This window comes from Neocloeon triangulifer, unplaced genomic scaffold, assembly GCF_031216515.1.
Source record: "Neocloeon triangulifer isolate White Clay Creek 2 clone unplaced genomic scaffold, ASM3121651v1 ptg000001l, whole genome shotgun sequence".
NCBI classification, from domain to species: Eukaryota; Metazoa; Arthropoda; class Insecta; order Ephemeroptera; family Baetidae; genus Neocloeon; species Neocloeon triangulifer.
Window position 1 is genome coordinate 555,297 of NW_026775544.1, and position 19,173 is coordinate 574,469.

At 37.5% G+C, this 19,173-nt stretch overlaps 1 protein-coding gene across 4 annotated transcripts in view; it reads right to left on the reverse strand.

The window, feature by feature from the left end:
- Window positions 1-19,173, reverse strand: part of LOC132201642 (protein eva-1) — a 48,017-nt gene that overhangs the window by 24,966 nt on the left and 3,878 nt on the right. For 2 of the 4 annotated variants that reach the window (XM_059627996.1, XM_059627969.1), the window contains exon 1: window positions 12,200-12,310. The exons of 1 other annotated variant lie outside the window; for it this stretch is intronic. In XM_059627996.1, coding sequence (XP_059483979.1) covers window positions 12,200-12,269 — 70 coding nt within the window. In that variant the 5' untranslated portion in view covers window positions 12,270-12,310. Of the gene's footprint in view, window positions 1-12,199; window positions 12,318-19,173 lie in introns of those variants that run through there. One more of the 4 variants, XM_059627986.1, reaches the window with a different exon arrangement.

The window sequence follows — 19,173 nt, forward strand, 5'->3', positions numbered from 1 at the left end:
GTAGGACTGTGATATTTTCCCCCCTGCTCTGTCAAAATGCCAGGGATATTTTTCTACTTTAAATGAAAAAATTGAAAATGCTTTCCAGCTTAAATGTAACGTGGCAGCTGACACCTTTGTTTTTCTGCTAAACTCATTTATCATCTAATTGTTATTTTAACACACACATTTTCATGCGGAAAGCGTGTTTAAGCGAGAGTTGCCTTCAAAGCTCAAAACGATTGCGTTTCAAAGGGGGAAAAGGATTTTTTAGCAACGCTGGAAAGGTCGTGTGCAAACAGCAGCTAATTACAGAGGGTGTCACAATACTCTGCTCCTTGTTTCCGCGCGCAAATTGCGAGATAATTTTTTTTTTTGCCTTCGGTGTTGGCGTCAAAAGTAAATCCAGTTTTAGCGCTGTTTTCCGCTTGTTTAGCCAGGAGAGGCGGCGCAAAGGAAATATTCATTTTCTGCATGTAATTATAATATCAAAAGCATAAACCAACATTTTAATTGCAAAGCTTATAGGGTTGGGTCCGATTCTCTTGGGACCGATTTTGCGTGTAATTTAGTGAAATAAATAAATTTGTATCAGTTTTCTTATTCTTCCTGCTTCAATTTTTTATTACTGATAATTTTTGAAGCATTAAAAACACGAAGAAAAAAATAAATAATAGATACCTTCAAGTGAAATGGGCCTCATGAGAATACAGTGTCAGAATCATATTGAGAAGATTGATTACTCAATATTTGGCTCCAACACACTTTAAATATTCGTTTTAAATTTTAACATTGTTAATCAATGAAACAACTAAAAATTTGTTTGAACTTAACAGTTGAGCAGCGCCAAAAATTTCAACGAAGGAAAAGGAAAACTTTTGAGGTTGAAATTAAATTCGTTATTTTGTTCCTCGCGCACCGCTTCAAACGCCGTCAAAAAAAGCAAGCCTATCAAGTGTTACATAAACGTCAGAGGGCTCCTTAATTCCACGCACCTTGACGGGCAAAAACTTCAAAGCAGGACGCGTTTCTCGAGCAAAACATTTTCTCTCTCGCAGAGCGAGAGCCATACTAATTGGCAGTCCTTTTGAGACACACGCAGACAGAGGAGCGCAAAAACAAAACATTCGCGTCTGGATCTATTTCTGCGAGCAATGAAAATTCTTTCGAGTACATAGATATGCTTTTGCAAACTTGCAACATTTCTATATACGCGGGCGCAGCCAGGGGAATTTTGTTATTAAAAATATTTTCGTTGCCTCTCGGTGGCGAATCGTTTTCTACCGGGAAATGTTCCGCTCCGCGCTCATCAAATATAGAGAAATAAAATAATAATTCAGAGTTCTGCGCACACGCTTATTTTTTGCAACACTATCAGCTCGCGGCGACGTATCGTGTTTATAATTTTGTTTGCGGATGCCGCGCCATGTTCAAAAACTTTTATTTCCAGAATATAGCCGCATGTGGTTTAAAATTTTTCACACGGCGAAAAAGATACAAAAATTTTGATTAAAATGAAAAAGATGAGAATCAATTTCAAAGAAGATTTAAACTTCAATCTATACAACTTTTAAATTTAGAAAGATTTTTATGTTCCACATTTTTTTTTCATTTTTGCCAGATAATGTACCACATTGTATTACACGATTTTCCCCAATAAATAATAATAATAATAATAAAAAATAAATTTTTTTCAACACATTTTGTCAAAATCAAAGCTCTGACAACAATAATTAAAAATTATATAAATAAAAAATTAATAAAGTGTTTTTTTTTTTCAAAAATTCAGTTTGTAATAAAATCTTAAAAGTCGACAAATTTATTAAACTTAAAAATTCAGGCAACACCTGACATTATTAAAGATATCCAAAAAAATGATAAATTTAAAGAATATACAATAAAGCACAGTTTGTTTTTATCTCCGTGTAATTTTCAGACTTTTAACGACATCTGCTCGTTTGGCAGCTGCGGTTTGTATTATTGGGCATTATTTCCTTGTTAGCAATTTTCATTTCATTTTATATCCCTCGCCGGTGGGCAAAGTTTTTGCGCTGAGCCCCCGTGACAGTGGCGGAATTGGAAAAATGCAGGCCGGGCTTGATGCCCAATTCCAGCTGCGGTAATGGAGTCGTACCAATGAAGAGAGGCTTTCAAACCCTTTTTATTTATTGCGGAATGCTTGGCGAGAGGTAATGCAACGTAATATGCGCGGAGCTCTTTCACAGTGAGAATTGATCGAAGGATTTATGTGCGCGACTTAAAAGAAAAGTTGGTTGGTCGCCCGCCGGCTTTATTGACATAGTTTTGAGGCGGTGAATTTAACGATCGCCCGCGAATAAATTCGAAAAGTTTATTGAGTCGTTCTGCGAAGAGACGTCCCGTGGGTGCGTTTGAATTTTCCCGATATTGTGCGCCGATTGAGAGCACAGAGTTTATTATTAATTATGCAAACGACGAGATCAAGTAGGAACACACAAAGGCCAAAGCAGCTCCATAAAAGCGTCCATCAATAACTGCCGAGGAACAGATTACAATTTTATTGTCCCATTCATTTTTCCAGATGAATTGCCTTTATGCTCAAAATCGTCTTGGCCACCGACAGGACACTTTTTACAAGATTATCCTCTTTAAAGAAAATGACGTGGGGGAGATGGAAGTTTTCTCTAAATTATATCAAGCTTTCTTCAGTTATCATTTTAAATTTTAACTCTAAAAATTTAATATTAGAATAAGAAAAAATCTTGAATACTGGCAAATTTATTATTTGCACCATTTATATTTGTTTCAATTAAATTTCTGAAAATTAAATTTTATATCAATTTATTTTAATTAAATTACCGCAAATTGTGTTAACAAACCCAAACAATTTATAATTGCCAATTTCATTGGTTCCTTGTTCCCCTTCATTAGCAAATTGTAAACACAGCCGCGCCATAAAAGTCTAATTTAACGCAATTTGCCGTTCACATTGAAATTGAATTACATTTTGTTTCACGCCTACGGACGCTCTTCGCACTGTGGCTTCCGAAACAATAGCCGCTCACATAGACCATTACCAGCGGCCCAACTTTTCAAACGGAACGGCTTTAATTGATAAACAAAAAGGGGTGCAAATGGATCACATTTTCGCGACGAGTGAAAAGCACGTCCTTTTTCGCACAAAACACAAAAGGACAAAGCCACGGTAATTGCTTTTTTCCGACTCAGTTCTCATACCGGGCGGAGATTTTTTGCGCACTCTTTATTCTTAAACGAAAATTTGAGCATTTTCCCGGATGGAATTTCCAGCATTTTCCAAGTTTGTAATCATTTTGCGAAATTACACGCCGCACTCGCTGCCGGCGTAAACAGCCCCTTTTGAAGTCTTGAATCGCTTTTTGAATCGTTTCAGCTCGGAAAGCCGCAGCTCCGTTTGACTCGGCCCTGGGAAATCAAAGTTTGCTGAATGAGCGCGCAAGCCACATCATTAACTGTCGCCTCCGCCCGAGTTGGAATTGCATTCGAATTCAATACGGCACCATACTCGTGTAAAATACCTGCTTCCAGAAACAAAACTCACTCGGATGCTTTGCAGCTCAATTCGGAATTCCGACCGCAGTTCACTCTGCTTTGCTTGCAAAGACAGAGAGATAAAAATAAAAAGTAATAAAAATCCGGTTTTAAAGGCGCGCGCATGTACAAAGCAAGGGCGTTGCTTTTATCTCTGCAAAAGCAAGCAAGCAAACAAACAAACAAACGCCGCAAGTTTCTTTCTCTCGTTTTATGTATTCTTTTGTTATTATTGGAAAAGGTTATGGTGTATTGCTAACTAAGTAAGTGAGCGAGTCTTCCAGGCCACTTACTTAATATGTATGACATAACGCTGAGCGAGCGCGCTGCAAGAGTGGATCTCGTTCGCTCGCTCGGACAGCCGCTTTTCTTACTTTACCCGTTCCAGAGACGTGCAAAGCCCTCGTCTGCGGGTGCACAATTTTAGTCTTGAGGTGAATGAGAAAACTGTCCTCAAAATTAAATCCCAAAAAATTCTGCAGTAGTAATGTTAAAAAAATATAATTATTTAAATAAATTTTTTTCAATTTGCTCAATATTCCATAGAACTACCTTTTTTTTAAATAAAAATGTTATTTAATTACAAAAAACTACAAACAATAATACTATTTAAAATATTTTAAGGAAAGAAATAAATTATTCAACAGTTTTAACAGCTTGATATAGGTTTAATTCTAATACACATTGCAATTTTTTAACTGACGAAATCCTCTTATTTTCAATCTTGTCGCTTTATGATTATAGTTTTATGTATAATATTTGGCCGATAATTACGCCATCAGCCTCGTTCGCACCTGGGTCGGAACACGGCGTGCATCTATGTGTAACAACGGCGGGGCAAATATTTGCCGAAACGCACCAACGCCGGCCACCGGATTAAGGCTAAAAGGCTGCTGCGCCTCGCAAACTTGCACCCTGAATTCGTTACAAGCGTCGTTTGCCTCCATATATGAGGAGGTAATGCATGCAGGCCGGCCGACCAGGGTAATTAGTTTCACCCACCGCTCGCTCAAAGTGTTTATCGATAAGTTCGGGGGGCCCATTTGGATAAGCAGACTTAAATGCAAATTGATGGTCGTAATTCCACCTCAATTAAAACTTGCCAACGAATTAATGGCCGGGGTGCAGAGTGCTGGGATCTATTTTAAGTGCATTTATTATTTTTTAATGACATCAAGAGAGAAAAATACAAAAAAAAAGTTTCTTGGATTAAAATTTTTGAGTAATTTCTTGCGTTGATTGATTTCTTAGAGTGATAAATTTTTCACTTCTTTCAGAGGAATAAATTGAAGCAGAGCAGTCTTAAACAAAATTAGTCTGGAGAATTTCAGAATGTATTATGCAAATTTATCCAAACAGAATTGTGCCCATTCATACAAATTCAAAGCCACGCTCACAAGTTAAGAAATTCTTAATGGAATATTTCTCAGAACGAAAAGCTGGAGGATGATAACGATTCCCAGTTTCTGTGCAAAGCATAAACTTTTCCTGCTTACTTCCCACAACAGAAATTCAAGCCAAAATACGATATCAAAAAAACGTTTACAATTAAATAAACTTATTATTTTTCTTTTTAATAAAACCTAGTTTTGGTTTCAGGGCTTTTTTAATAGAAATTGAGTGAAATAAAATATCTAGTTTTTTCCTTTTTTTAATTTGAAAAAAACTTTTGACGTTAATTGCAATAACTGCATGCACATATGAGCTCACTGACGTGGTTAGAGACTATAATTATGGACGCAGACTTCATTAAAATTTCCCTTTGCAGTCAAAGTTAACAAAGCATAAAGCAACCCGCACTGTTTTGAATCCAGAAGAGCTAAACAACCAAATTGGAGTCAGAGGAAATTGTGTTAATTTCATTTCATATTTTATGCGATTTTATGCAAGCAAAGAAAATTAAAATCAAGCAAAATTATACAAAAGTTTCGATTAATAATAACCATCGGTTCAACGCAAATAATTTTTCTCAATTTGCTCACAAAATTAATCTGTCCATTTATGAATGTGCCAAACCGATTTTGACGCAGAAATTTGCGTCACGGTTGCCAGTTTAATTTTGGCCGGTTGCGTCCAAATCAGGAGGATTAGAGAGAGCTAAAGTCCCAAACCCGCGAATTAATTCCGTGCGCTTTGTCTGTTTTGCGTCGGGCTGAATTTCTCGGCTGAAACTTCAGCGCGAATAATAATTATTTACACTCAGCGCTCTCACGCAATTATTAACATTCGCCTAGCTAGGTTTGCATTCATTTGCGCCAGCGAGCATCTCCACGTGAAGTGGCTCTGCAACCACCAGAGTAATCAAGTTGTTGTTGCGGTCTGATGGCGGCAGCGTCGCCCTCCCGAACGTTGTTATCAATCAAGCCAGCTTTAAAACAAATAAAGAGCTGTCGCACGTCTCGACAGATACTTTAATGCCGACGGTGATTGTGTTCGGCTCAACTTTCAAACAAGAAAAATTTTGCACAACAGAGCCAGGGGTTTACTAAGTGGAGCGGCTGACATTAATCGACCTTTGATGCACACCCGAGCTGTACCATTTGTTCGACTAATTCTTCTTCTCTTCCCTCTCCGATTTTGTCGAGTGAGAAATTGCCGGTGACAATTTATGTGTGAGCACAAGTCTGTTTCCTAGACGACAAATACGACGCCTCCGCTATTTACCAACTTGTATAGAAGAAGGTGCAAGGAAGGTTTTCAAAGGGAAAAGAGGCTTTTGATAAAGTTGTGGCAGCAGAACTTTGACTATAGAGACGTGAAAGAACTTACAGTAAAATATAATTGTCATTTAATTAGTTCAAGTTATTAAATTCTAAGAATATATTTATAAGCAATTAAACTTTGAAGGTTGAAGCTTGATTAACTGCTGCAATTTTTACTTAGATTGCACTTCATTTAAATTTTAATTATTTTGCAATTGTATCCAATAAAACCAATTAAAACTTCAGAAAAACTATAATTCATTTAGTGATTGAAATTTTATCTTTAGAAGGAGAAATTATATTTATGCTTATTTCACTTCTACAAAAGTAGTTTTTTAATGGTATATTATTTTGTTTTATTTTTTGTCATTTTTTTCTGATTTTCTCCACACAAAAAGTTTGTTTCTATTTTGTGGCAAAATTAAAAGGTAAAAGCAATTTATTTAATGCTTGGAATTGTATGAATTCGCGAGTGGATCGAATAAGTTGGCTATGAATAGGGTTGAAAGTTTCTCACCCTGACTGTTACTCAAGGCGAGAAAATAAATTTTTTTCTCAGATGTATCACGTATGAAACTTTTCCTCCATGAGGAATTTTTGCGAGAGAATTGACCTTCTGACCGAGTTTGCTGAGTTTTTGTCGCCAAAACTTTGCAAGCGGATTTTGCATAAACAGCTCAAAACTTCTAAATTCGCGCGCTTATCCGACCGGCACGTCTGGCTTTGGCACGCACAAAAAAACGCGAGAAGAAACAAGCTCTCTAGAGAATCGCGCGAAATAACTCATTTTAAAAATAAATTGCTGCGTGAAGAGCCGCGAATTCTCTTCTTTGTTGTTGAAGAGAGAGAAAAAGCGATCGCGCTGAGTAAAGAGAGTTTCAGCCACGCTTCTGCTGCTGCTTTTTACGCCAAATAGTTAATTTATGCGTTCATTTCCATTTCACCGGCGCCGTTCATCGTAAAGACGGAATGAATTTCCAAAATTTGATGACTTGTACGTTAAATTGGCATGAGCATCCGTATAAAATTTTACATAAAAGTGTGTTGACCGAATCAGTCGAGTCATTTCACGTGTTTTCGGTGCATTTAGTGGGTCAGTGACCCGTGGCGCGCGCGCACGCCTGCATGAGTGTGATGTGACCTCTCGTCGAACAGGCCGAAAAACTTTCTACTGCTGTTTAAGGAGTTGGCGCAGGCGGAAGTGATTATTATGCAACAGAGACGAAGATGATTCGAAAAAGGAAGAGACGAGGAAAATCAATGCCGCATAATGTGCTCTGCTCTCTGGGCTGCTGCTTCTGCGGATGACAGATCCTTATCCTGCCGGGCTTCGTTCGCCCGCCCGCGCTTTATACTTATTTCTTATTCCCGACGCAACGCCAATGATAAAGCCAGAAGCAGCAGCCAAAGGAGCGCGCGCGAGGCAATAATCAAACCCTTTTCCCCGTTTTTATTTCATCAAATATTACACTTCTCGTCTTCGGAGAGCAAAGGCTCGAGAGCGCCTCTCCATCTCGAGCACTCGACAAAAGCAGCCTCCTTTCTGCATTGTTCTTCTCTCTCTCATTCGCTGTATATATCATAGTCAGTCATCTCGCATTCCTCTTTCCGCCGTGAAGCATGACTCCAGGGATGAGCGTTACAGCCAATTTATTTAGATCATAACATTTTTTTTAACTTCAATATTGAGTTTTGTAGAAGCAATTTCATAGTTATTGTTTATTTATCAAGAGTACTTGTTTACAAACAAAATTATACAAATGCTAAAATTTAGAAAATTATGTATGCAAATAGAATCAAATATTGCATGTAAATATCTGTGATCTTTATGATTTTTTTTAATTAATGAGATTATAAGAATATTTCGCAAAATAATTTAAATTAATTGTTATGAGTTTATTGAACGCCAGTGTATATTACAAATACATAATAATGCAAATATTGGTTAAAAAATTAAACACAGAATAATAAAAGGCAAACATATTCATTTTCTCTAATTAACTTTCGAGGCTTCCTGGTACATAAGGCGCATTTAAGGAAGTGATAAGTGTCCATTTGCCAGTTACATTCATTAAATTATTTATTTTAGTGATTTTTTTTAATTGATTCAGAATTATTATTTTGAATTAAATAAATATGTATATTTTATTCAAGATTCAGCTGCAACTAATTTATTTTATTCTCATCTTTCCTGCGTCGCTCAGCAATCGGGAAAATTAAAAGTCGTGATTCATGTTCGCCGAGCGGCGGCTGTTTGACGATGATGAATCCAGGGTGACGCAACAAGAATAAAAATTAATCCGCGAGCCAGGATTTATACACACACACATGGGCCACGGCGCAGAGAGCAAAAAGCTGCTGCTTTCCGCCTCCAATGCCCTCGCGATTCCCCTCGTGAGTTATGGCGCAAGGAAATGTGCCAAATTCATCCGCAGTGTATTTCGCGTGCTGCTCAAAGTGGATGGGTAAATATTTGGACGGGTCTGATTTTGAATTAATTGAATGAAATATGACTCGGCCCGAAATTGCGTTGCGTCGTCCACCGAGGCTGAAAACACATTCGGCGTCACCCCGAGTGCCTCCACCAGCATAAAGCACACATTGTATCGGTGGGGGTATTATTTTGACGGGCGGCTAAAGAACCTTTTAAAATGATTTACTGTTCTTGGCAGGGCTGGTGCGACCGAAATGCTTTTAATTGGTTTCAAGCAACATAAACACTCTCCAATGCGGACAAGAAATTTAATAAAAAATTGATTAACGCAATAATCTTCTTGCTTGATAAAACAAAAAAGGCAGCTAAAGCTTGTCCGAGGTGTTTTAATTTACTATTTTAGCGTAAATTAAATTGACTTTGAAAGTGAAATTTGTGAAGAACAAAATATTCACGATTAAGTATATTAACATTAAAAAAGATAATTTGAACTAGATTTTGTACATTTGAAATTTGAGCATTTTCCTATTTTTCTAGGTAAAAAAATAGAATCATTCAAATGGCTGGAATTGCAATTAAAATTTCTTAAATATGGGAATGTATTCGTTACTTGAAAACAAGATCAAACTTGTAAATGACGGTATTAACTTTATTTTTCATTTTTCTAGAAACAATTCCAAAAATTCATCAATATTAAATTTATGAAATTATAACAATGTTTATTTGTATCCAATTTAGAACCGATTTTGTGCTAAATATGGAAATGATATTATGCCAAACTTCCCACTTAAAGAAAATTGCTTTGAAACACAGCTTCGAGATTATCCCTGCCTTTTAGAAGAAAAGCCGCCTATCCTAAATCATACACGCGAGACGCACGCCATCGTAAATCCGCAGGGCATCGCATTTTTCTACATAAAATCCATCACGCCCGAATTTATTTCCACTACATTAAAACTGTTAATGGTCCTCTCGGTGAACATATTATCCATAAATTTCAAAGCCCTTTCAACCCGAGCAAATAATAATATCGATTGCCGAAAAAATTGGCCATTCGAAATGCTCTCGTTCTATACACGGGCAAAAAAATTAATAAAAAAAAATCCCCCATAGCTCAAAATTCATGTATGCAGGCGCGCCGTCAATGTAAATTCGCGCACATCGGCTTTAACGTATATGGTGGGAAAAAAATGTGGCGCTCATTATTACAATGGCGCGCGCAGGGGTGCATTTTTTTGCTGGATCCCTTTCTTTCTTCCGCCCCATTTTATCATTTTTGACATCAAAACTGGCTCAAGAATATGAGAAGAAAAAATAATAATAAAAAACCCCAGTTAGGGTAAAGAAGAAGAAGAAGCCAGATGAGAATAATTTCTCGCTAATACTTCAAAGAGCCGTCCGTCCTTTCGTCGGAGGAGGCAAAGGAGTAGTAAACTCACTCGGCCAAACAAAAAGAGAAGTAATATGGGCGCGTTCCTCTTCTCTCCGGCTAGAGGAGAACTAACTGTGCGCCCGGTTCTTTCTTTCCTTTTTTTTATTCCTCTCTGTGTAAGTTTGCCGCGGCCGCTCTGCTAATTACTCGAGAGAGAGCTGAATGGATTTTCGCGTGTGCCCGGCGCATTTCCTCGCTCGCCATATAATTACTTGATTTCTGCCACTGCTCTTTCTTTCTTCGTCGCTGCCCTGCGTGCTGCATACACTTGAGACGCGCAAATTGAATGAAATCGCTAAGTGGGTGGCGCTGGCTCACGCTGCTTGCCGCTGTAATATATTCCGCTATACACGAGCTCACGTCGGAAAATAATGCAAATTTATATCAGCGGGAGCTGCTCCCTTCCCTTTGTCGGAAAAAGTCAGACAACGTGATGCATACCCCTTTGCAACGGTGCGTCGGATTTTATTACAAAGTATCAGAATTTCTAAACAGACGTTTGCTCTCCTTTTGCTCATTTTCACTAGAAGAAACGCTCAACAATGTCGTCAAGCGTGACGAAAATCGTTTGGAGAAAAATTCAAAATTAAAAATGATAAAAATATTATTTCAGAGTTTGGATTTGAGCAGAATTTAAAAATCTAATAAAAAATATAATAATTTTCTAGTTTTTTACTCATGATAATAATAAAAAAACTTGAAACTCTAAACCTTCCAGTGATAAATGAAAAGCAGAGTTGATTGTTAAGAATTTTTTGAACCTTCTACGAAGTTAACGTTTTTTCAATATTTAATAATTTAAAAAAAAAAATAACATAATAGCAGTCCAATTTTTAGTGATTTTTCTATCATTGCCAATAAAATAAGAATCACAGACCGTGATCAAATTGGAAGAGCTGTTTTTTCTTCTTTTCATCCCACTGCTTTTCTGAAATATAATTTAAATGTTAAATAAACTAGGCTCAATTCAACCTTTTCATCATTTGGCAAACGCCGACGTTTTTGTCCCAAAGCTTATACCCCTCTCTTTTATTTTGATACCTGGAGCTAAATTCAATTAAAAGTACGCGCTCTGGCTCTTTCCCTTGTGCAAAATGTTTGTGTTGCTTCTGTTGCAAGAGGTATTAAACGTTGGCGCCGCTTTTTACTTTTAATGAAGGAAGCGCTCGACGCTTTCCTCCCTCTTTTCCCTATTTTCCGTGTGCGCTCGCGAGAGAGCGTAATTATAAAAAGGTTATGCAGCTTTTCGCAACTTTTCTCTCTTTGGCTTCGCTACTGATGCGCCTGCCGTGCGCCTGATTGCGACGATTATTCTCGGGAAAAGTCGATTAGCGCACTATGCAGAAACCCGCGACTTTGCGCGTTCGCAACTTTGACGTTAATGCTGTGAAAATGCAATTTCCTCGACATAATTACCGACGAGATTTATTTACTTTTTATGTCAAAATAATTTAAAATAAAGTAAAGTTAGAACAACTTATTGATGATTAAAATCGCATAAATTGTTCAATAATTTATTTAAAAAAAAAATACTCAGTACAACAAGCTCTTTGCTTTCTGAAACCACAGCAAAAAATTGCTGCGAATAATTTTAAAAAATTTTCAAACAAAAATTAATTCTTATTCAAACTTTTAAAGTCGGTATTGAACTTTAAAAGCCAAGAACAATAAATGGTGCGGAATATTTGATTGACAAAAAAATTGCTAAGTATTGAATAAAGCACCATTGGAGTGGAAATAAAAACCGGAATGTAAACTTCCGTTCCGACTTTCGATAAGTTTTTCCCGAGAGACCGAATAATAAAAAAAGACTGTGCAAAAAAGAACAACAGAGAAGGATGATGGAATGAAGAGTGAGTAAAGCGCCAAAAACAAAAGGAGCGAAGTCGAAAAAGAAAGAAAGAAACACGTTGGGAGGAGAGTGAAGGGAAAAGCACGCGGCGCGGCTGCGATGGTTACTTGCATAGATAAAGGCCTAACGGTACCGCGCGCGGCAGCCAAATATTGGTATGTGTTCCAGTCGTGACGATTGCCGGGGCCACGCATGCACTGCAGAGCAGGAGGATGATTGCGCGAAAGGAAGGGTTGCTGGTCGATAATTACCTAGCTTATTTGCTGCGGCCGGATGGGGTGCTCGCGCCGCCAAACAAAACAGCAGCAGCGTCATCCACATGGCATGGTCGCGGCGGACGAACGGGTCACGCTGGAGCTGCAACGGAGACTGACTGGCCCCCCGTTCGCCGCGCGTTCGCCGAAGAAAAGGAAAAAAAGAAAGAGAGAGAGAGAGAGGCGGGAGAGAGAATCTTCCGGTGTATCGGACTCTATCGGCTCATTTCGTTCGGCTCGGAAATTTGTTAAACCTGATTTATCTCATTAATAAAAACCCGCTCGATACGCACCGGCGTCGCGCCCCTTTTTTTTTTTATTTCCGAGACCAAATTGGGAATAATGATTTCTCGCTCTCGTTTTCCGAGAGTTTCTGCTGAGTGGGCGGAAAAGTTATTTTCGTGCCCTGCAGGCACTTCCCGCTTTTGGAAATTGGATATTATGCTCTCTGCGGTTCACGTGTGTGCCACGGTAAATAAAATTAAGGAGCGCGCTCTTTCCATTATAACGCGACATACGGTCTCGCCTGAAGCCAGTGAAAAGAAGAATTCATTTCTTAAGAAATCACATACAACTTTGAAAAGAATATTATTCCATACCGCTGAAGGCCCAAAAGTTCCAAATATCAAGGAAAAGGTTGTCTTTGATGACAAGAAAAAATTTAAATATGGTACACCAATAAACTTAATTTGCAACTAAATATAACCGTCATGATGATGATTATCGAAAAAATACAACAAAGTTATAGAATATCGACTTACAATTAAATCATCGTTGCGAAAAATCATTAATATTTATTATATTTGCTATTGTTACAATGCATATGTTTTCATTTAAGTACTTTTTGTTAAATAAATTAAATACAACATTAATATTATTAATTCACTTTAAAATTGATTTAAAGTCTTATAAATGCATTATTAAAGATTTTCCACTTTGAAATTGGAAAATTTTAGTCTTTCCTTTCTATCTTAAGTACAAAATAAATTATATTTAACAATAAGAAAATTGTATTGTTGTGACCAACTATTAGTGTTTGATGAATGAATGACATGAATTCTTCAAATAGTTGTTATCGTGCATGTGTTTTCCTGCTCAAATTAGTGTAGAGTAGTGTCTTTTTCTGTGTTGGTTTTTTTTTAACTCGAAAATATTAATTTTTGAGCCATTTAAAAAAATTAATTTGCAAATTAAAAGACAAAATTTTGGTTTGTATTCCATTCTTTAAGCCAAGTTTTTTTTGCACACTTTCAGTAAAACCCCGTAAGAATCTTAAAAAGACTTTCATGAAATTCGCGCATAAATATCGATTAATTTCTCATATCATTTGGGCAAAACTTCAAATTTTGATTATCTTTACTTGATAAATAAATAATCCCTTCCCCATCTATTTATTCATTCTCCGCACATCACCAACTGACAGAATGTTGCCATATTTGATGGAGATATTTTTCATCACTGGCAGCCCAGCTCATTTGCACTGCAGGCGATGCGAGGCCACCCCGAAAGAGTGAAGAGGAAAATAATTTGTTTGATGGATTTTCTAATGAGAGCGCGTGTTGTGTGAAGCGCACCCTTAACGAGTTGGGCGTGCGGCGGCCGGGGGGCGAAAAATTAATGGGCTTTATTTGTTGGAATTGGCGCCGAAGGAAGAAGTTCTTTGCTCTCTGCAGTTATTTCGCTCAATTTTCCCGTAAATAAATCGAGGCGAGAAGTTTTGCCTGGGGTTGAGCACCCAAGCCGGCGACGCGAAGATAAACCGGGCAACATCAGTTAGTCTGGCAACTTTTAAGACACTGCTTTTCAGATAAGGGAAGTAATTAATTAGGCCGAGCGTGTGCGTTAGTGAGTCAGGCCGAGAAAAACGCGGGGCTTAATTTTTTTCGCCTGCAGCCGGGGACAGAGTAGGAAAAAAGAAAGGGGCAGAAATACTTTGGTACAGTAAAAATAGCGCGTCGACGGCGGCGGCGGCGGCGGCGGCCACTTGTGCGCCGCGCGCTTTTTCCTCTCTATCTGCACGCATTGTGTGCGAGAGAGGGCGAAAAGAAGAAGAGCATTGGAATCAGCAGAATCCATCCATCGGGCCCGCAGTGTGTGTGCCTTGGAGCGGAACCCACTGACATGTGGGCCAACAACACGTCAAGCCATGAAAGGATCAAAAACCAATACCATTTTCTTGGTTGCTCCTTTCTCTTTTGGATGGAGGCGGGAAAATGAAAAGTTTTGTGATTAAAACAAGACTGATTTATTTTCAAATGACTTTTAAGGTTCATATTTTAGTTTAAAATATTCCAGCTCAAGTTTATTACGAAATTCTATATGAGTGGTATATAATTTTTTTTTTAATATCACCAATATTTCATCTCATATTTAGAACCATTAATTTTTAAAGTAGAGTGGGAGACATAAAAAGGTTTTGTCCAAATAGTTTTTTTTTTGAAGATTCTTTGTCTTTAATATTATGAAAAAATATAAGGATTTAATGGTAAAAATTAGAAGTATCTAATTAATTGAAAAAAAAATATAAGTAAAAATTCTCCCTTTTAATCAGATTGACACCATTCGCCAATATCTATTATAAAAATATGAATCCTTCTGATTGTGAGAGTAAAAAAATCCAATACTTGTTTAAACTGTTTATAAGGCACTTGTGCATCAAATTACAATATTTCATATAATTAAGAAAAAATTAGAAAATTTGCAATGCATAAATTCTTATTAAAATAAAATTTGTTTTAAAAAAAAGTAGAATACGCTTGAAAGACTTGTTTTTAATTTTTTGGAGTGTTGAACTTTGATTTTTTTTAAATTTTTTTTTTAATTTTTTTTTTAAATTTCTAATATTTTTCGTTTAAAATTTTGGAAATTTCCATTTTTCTTTTTAAATTTTTAATGTTTTATTACTTTTATCTTGTATTGATTATCATTTTTTTTTTTTTTGAAAATTACTAAATGTATTAAAATTTATTTCCCAACCATTTTATTATCCGAATCACTTATTTTATTTGGACAGTAAACTAACTTATTCTACTCGTAGGGATAATTTTAAGCAGCTAAACTGGTGTCCATTGAGGAAGGCCCGTGCCCGAGGGAGTCCCGGGTCGCGGCATGTGCGCAACCAGCTGCCAAAATATTGTGTGTGCCGCCGCGCGCTAGGATAAATACTATAAATACACGGCGCGTTTACTACTCTGGTACGTACAAACACACACACACATGTGGAGATTCGGAGATTATCTGCTTAGGCCGTCGTCGCCTTTCTTGAAATGCATTTGAAAAGAATTCACAAAACACGTGCAATGCGGCTTGTACTTGAACGTGAGAGCAGCCCCTGCGAGACTATTGTAAACAAGGCCTGTTAAGAGCAGCTATACACTAGGGGGCGATAACAGCGGCGGCTTTTACGGTTCCAGAGCACCACCCACTAATTGATTTTACGACTTCCACAAAGAACAATTAAAATAAGCTGCTTTTTGTTCAGTTAAGCTCTTATGGGCGCCCTGGCTGGCTGGCGCCCGCCCGCCCGCCTTTCTCATTATCGAAACATTTTGTTTTGGTTTCGACTTAAGTTGGGCGCACAACAATGTCACCCCAAGAACAGCCTGACGAGAAACGTCGTAAAAGAGTCTCTCTTATTCGTTCGAGGGAAAAAAACATTTGGTGAAATTCGTCCCGATTTCGTTCTCTGCGGCTGACGTCCTTGCAGTTTGATAAAATCGGAAAAGAAGGGAGTGGCGCAGATGCGCACGATCTCATCCCGTTTCCCGGCAGAGCACTTCAAAAGAGAGAAAATTGATATCATGCTGCGATCTTTTTGCATATTTCCCCGGGCGAGCCGGATTGCGGCGCCAAGACAATTTGAGAAACATCTTTTTTGAGGTATAAACAAAAATTTAAATCATTCCTCCACTCACAATCAGACACGGAACAATAACAGTATTAATAAAATGTAAAGCTGCTCGAATAAATTTTTACTGCTCCAAACTTATTGGGTGGAAAGAGTTTGGGGTTGTTTTCGTGGGTTGTAAAACCGAGCAGGTATAGGCAGAGTGAGACAAAGGCGGTCGTTGATTTTCGTGAAATGGCCTGGATGATTTGTACGTGGACCACCTTTGGTGTTAAATTGGCTGTGGCATTGGCCTGCGACGAAGCAAAAAGCCTTTGTGGATGGCGAGATAAATGGCCAAAATGTCAGTCAGACGATAGTGTGTTTGACCCAAATGATCTTCACTTTGAGTTAGAAAAACTGCAAGCATGGGAAGCTGTCATGTAGGCATTTCTTTTGAAAATCAAAATTTAGTCTAAAATTTAGACGTAAAATTTTTAATTGTTTGTATTTCTTTCAAACTTATCTCGATAATTCATATTAATTGGCTTGTATGCTATCTTGTCGAACTCTATGTTAAGGTCTGATTTTTGCATACAAATTTATCCACAGTATTAATCAAGTTGTATGTATATGAAATCAACAATAAGTTAAAATATGATAATTGAATTTTGCAATGAAAATTTTTTCAGCGTACTTAATGTTAAAAGACCAAAAGAAATAAAGAAAATAAATATTAAAAAATAAATTATTTCACTAAAATATCTAGGAATTATCAGAACGGATTGAAAATTTTCCATTTATAAATAAATTATTATGCAAATGCTGTATAATTCGTATTTTAACACAATTTAATAATTTAGGATTTTAATGGTCATATTAAAAGTTTATTTCAATTGAAGCTTACTTCCCTTGGCTGGAGCCTTTTAAATACATTATATTTATCAGCTCTGGCTTGAAAATAATTCTTCTTAAATATTATTTTTGTTCGAACTTTCGTTTAGAAGAAAATGAAATTAGTAAATAAAAATTAAAGTAAGTAAAATCTGAGTATGTATGATATCATTCAAACGCATATACTGCATATTATATTACGAAAGTGAAACCAAAAGTTATATTGCGTACTTTTCTCTGCAATGACAAGAATCCGCAAAGAGGATTAAATCAAGCGGCCAAATAAATCTAAAATCTTTTGGCTCGTCGAAAGTTTTTAGGCCGATTTTCGCGCTTCGCAAAACGTCCAGATGAAAACGTCTGGTTAGTCTGTTTGGCGAATGTCAACCGTGCCGCCCACAAATGGACAGACAGGTATTGGAAATTCGGCCGAATGACTTTTCCACACACAAAAAAGGCGAAGGAATTCGGGCGCGAAAATCGGCAGTGGCTTTGCGTCGCAAAGGGAGGCGAGATTACGCCCTCTCAGATCTGTCATCCGCATTTGTTCCGAAAAATGTTGTCGACCGCAGCCCCTGGAATTAGTATGCGAGCGGACAACGTTCCGCCGCCGGCCACACCAGAGACGAAGCAAAAGAGACTCGCGCGCGCTGTGTAGCAAGTTCTGTTAAACGACAAACCGTTCCCGAGTTCCGGCTGCCGGGAATTAGGGTCGAGAATGATATGCAAATGCAGCCGGGCGATGAATTTATTCACGCACTCACATGCACACCTCTAATAATGGAAGAGCGAGCGCCAATGACGGAAAGTGTAGGAAATGAAAAATGCTTCGACTTTATGAGTTTACGCCGAGATTGCTTTGCGCACTAGGACTTTTTTATTTTATTATTCCCTGCTGACAGCAGCTTTTGTGTGTGGGACGCCATAATGGAGCCGCCGCGTACTATTGTGGCACGCACAATTTTGGCCGAGACAAGAAAATGGAGATTATTAAAAAAAATTGAGAGACTTTCTTTCACTTCTTCTTATTTTATATGCTCGCGTGTGTGACTTATTGCGCTTGAGAACAGAAGCGAAGCCAATTTTCCGACGGCCTTTTTCATTCGTCGGAGACAATAATTCGAGAGAGCGATTCGCATAGGAATGTAATAACGGCAATCACCGCAGCCGTTGTATGTTTATGCGAGGGAAATATTTTTCAAGGGTGGGCGCGCAATAAAATTTTTATTTCTCTCAACAGCACTGGGGCATTCTCCGCCACAATCGACTTGATTTATTTTTTGCTTAATTATCCTTTTGAATGCTTCATTCCTATATTCTTCAGATATTTTGTTTGTACAAAAATTTTATTCTAGAAAAGAATTTAAGTGATTTAAAAAAAGTAATTAAAAATTACTACAAAAAAAAAAAATGATTTTATAGACTCGCAATAAAGTCTTTTTCATCTTTCAAATATGAATTTTGACAATTGATCTTTGTGTATTATATTATATTGTTTGAATGAATAACTAAAACAGTTTTGTTTACAAATTTGACTCTATTTCAATTAATATTTTACGCGTCATTTAAAATAATGAAGAGACAATAAATAAATATAATTATAATTCATAATAATTAATTAGTATTTTGAAAACTTCCGAATCACTTTTGACTCTAACGAGTTTCATTAATTAATTGGTTTGACCTTTGCCTCCCGAAACATATCCGTCCTGTTACCTCTGTAACCCGGTCTCTTCCAAAGTCATGCAGCAGCGACGACGAAGGGTTGGGGTTTTATGACGTTACAAGCCAAAAATTTATATATATTCGGCCCTCCCTCGCATTTCATTGCGCCATTAATTTCGTCTGGGGTGAATCGCGAATTCTGCGGGATAATTCGAGACTATTAATCAGCTGCACCTTTGAGTGTTATTGTGCGGCGGCGGAGGCGGTTCGGGCGCATTATACATTATGTGGGGCGGACGCGTGTGAGAGTGCGTAACGCTCTCTCACATAATAATAAAACGGCTCCTTGGATATTTATTACGTGCCAAAATAGAAGTTTTATCGCAAAATGGGCAAACTTTTCTCATTTGCCGCTTATTAAGTGCACACGCCGATGAAAATGCAGCGTTCGCCGGCATGAGACGATTGCCAGCATGTCAGACTTTTTCATTTTTTTTTGACGCCTAGATCGAGAGAGAAACGGGTTATAAATTTTCATGCTGGCAAAAATAGCACGCTTGAACACAATAAGCTTTGAGAAGGGTTG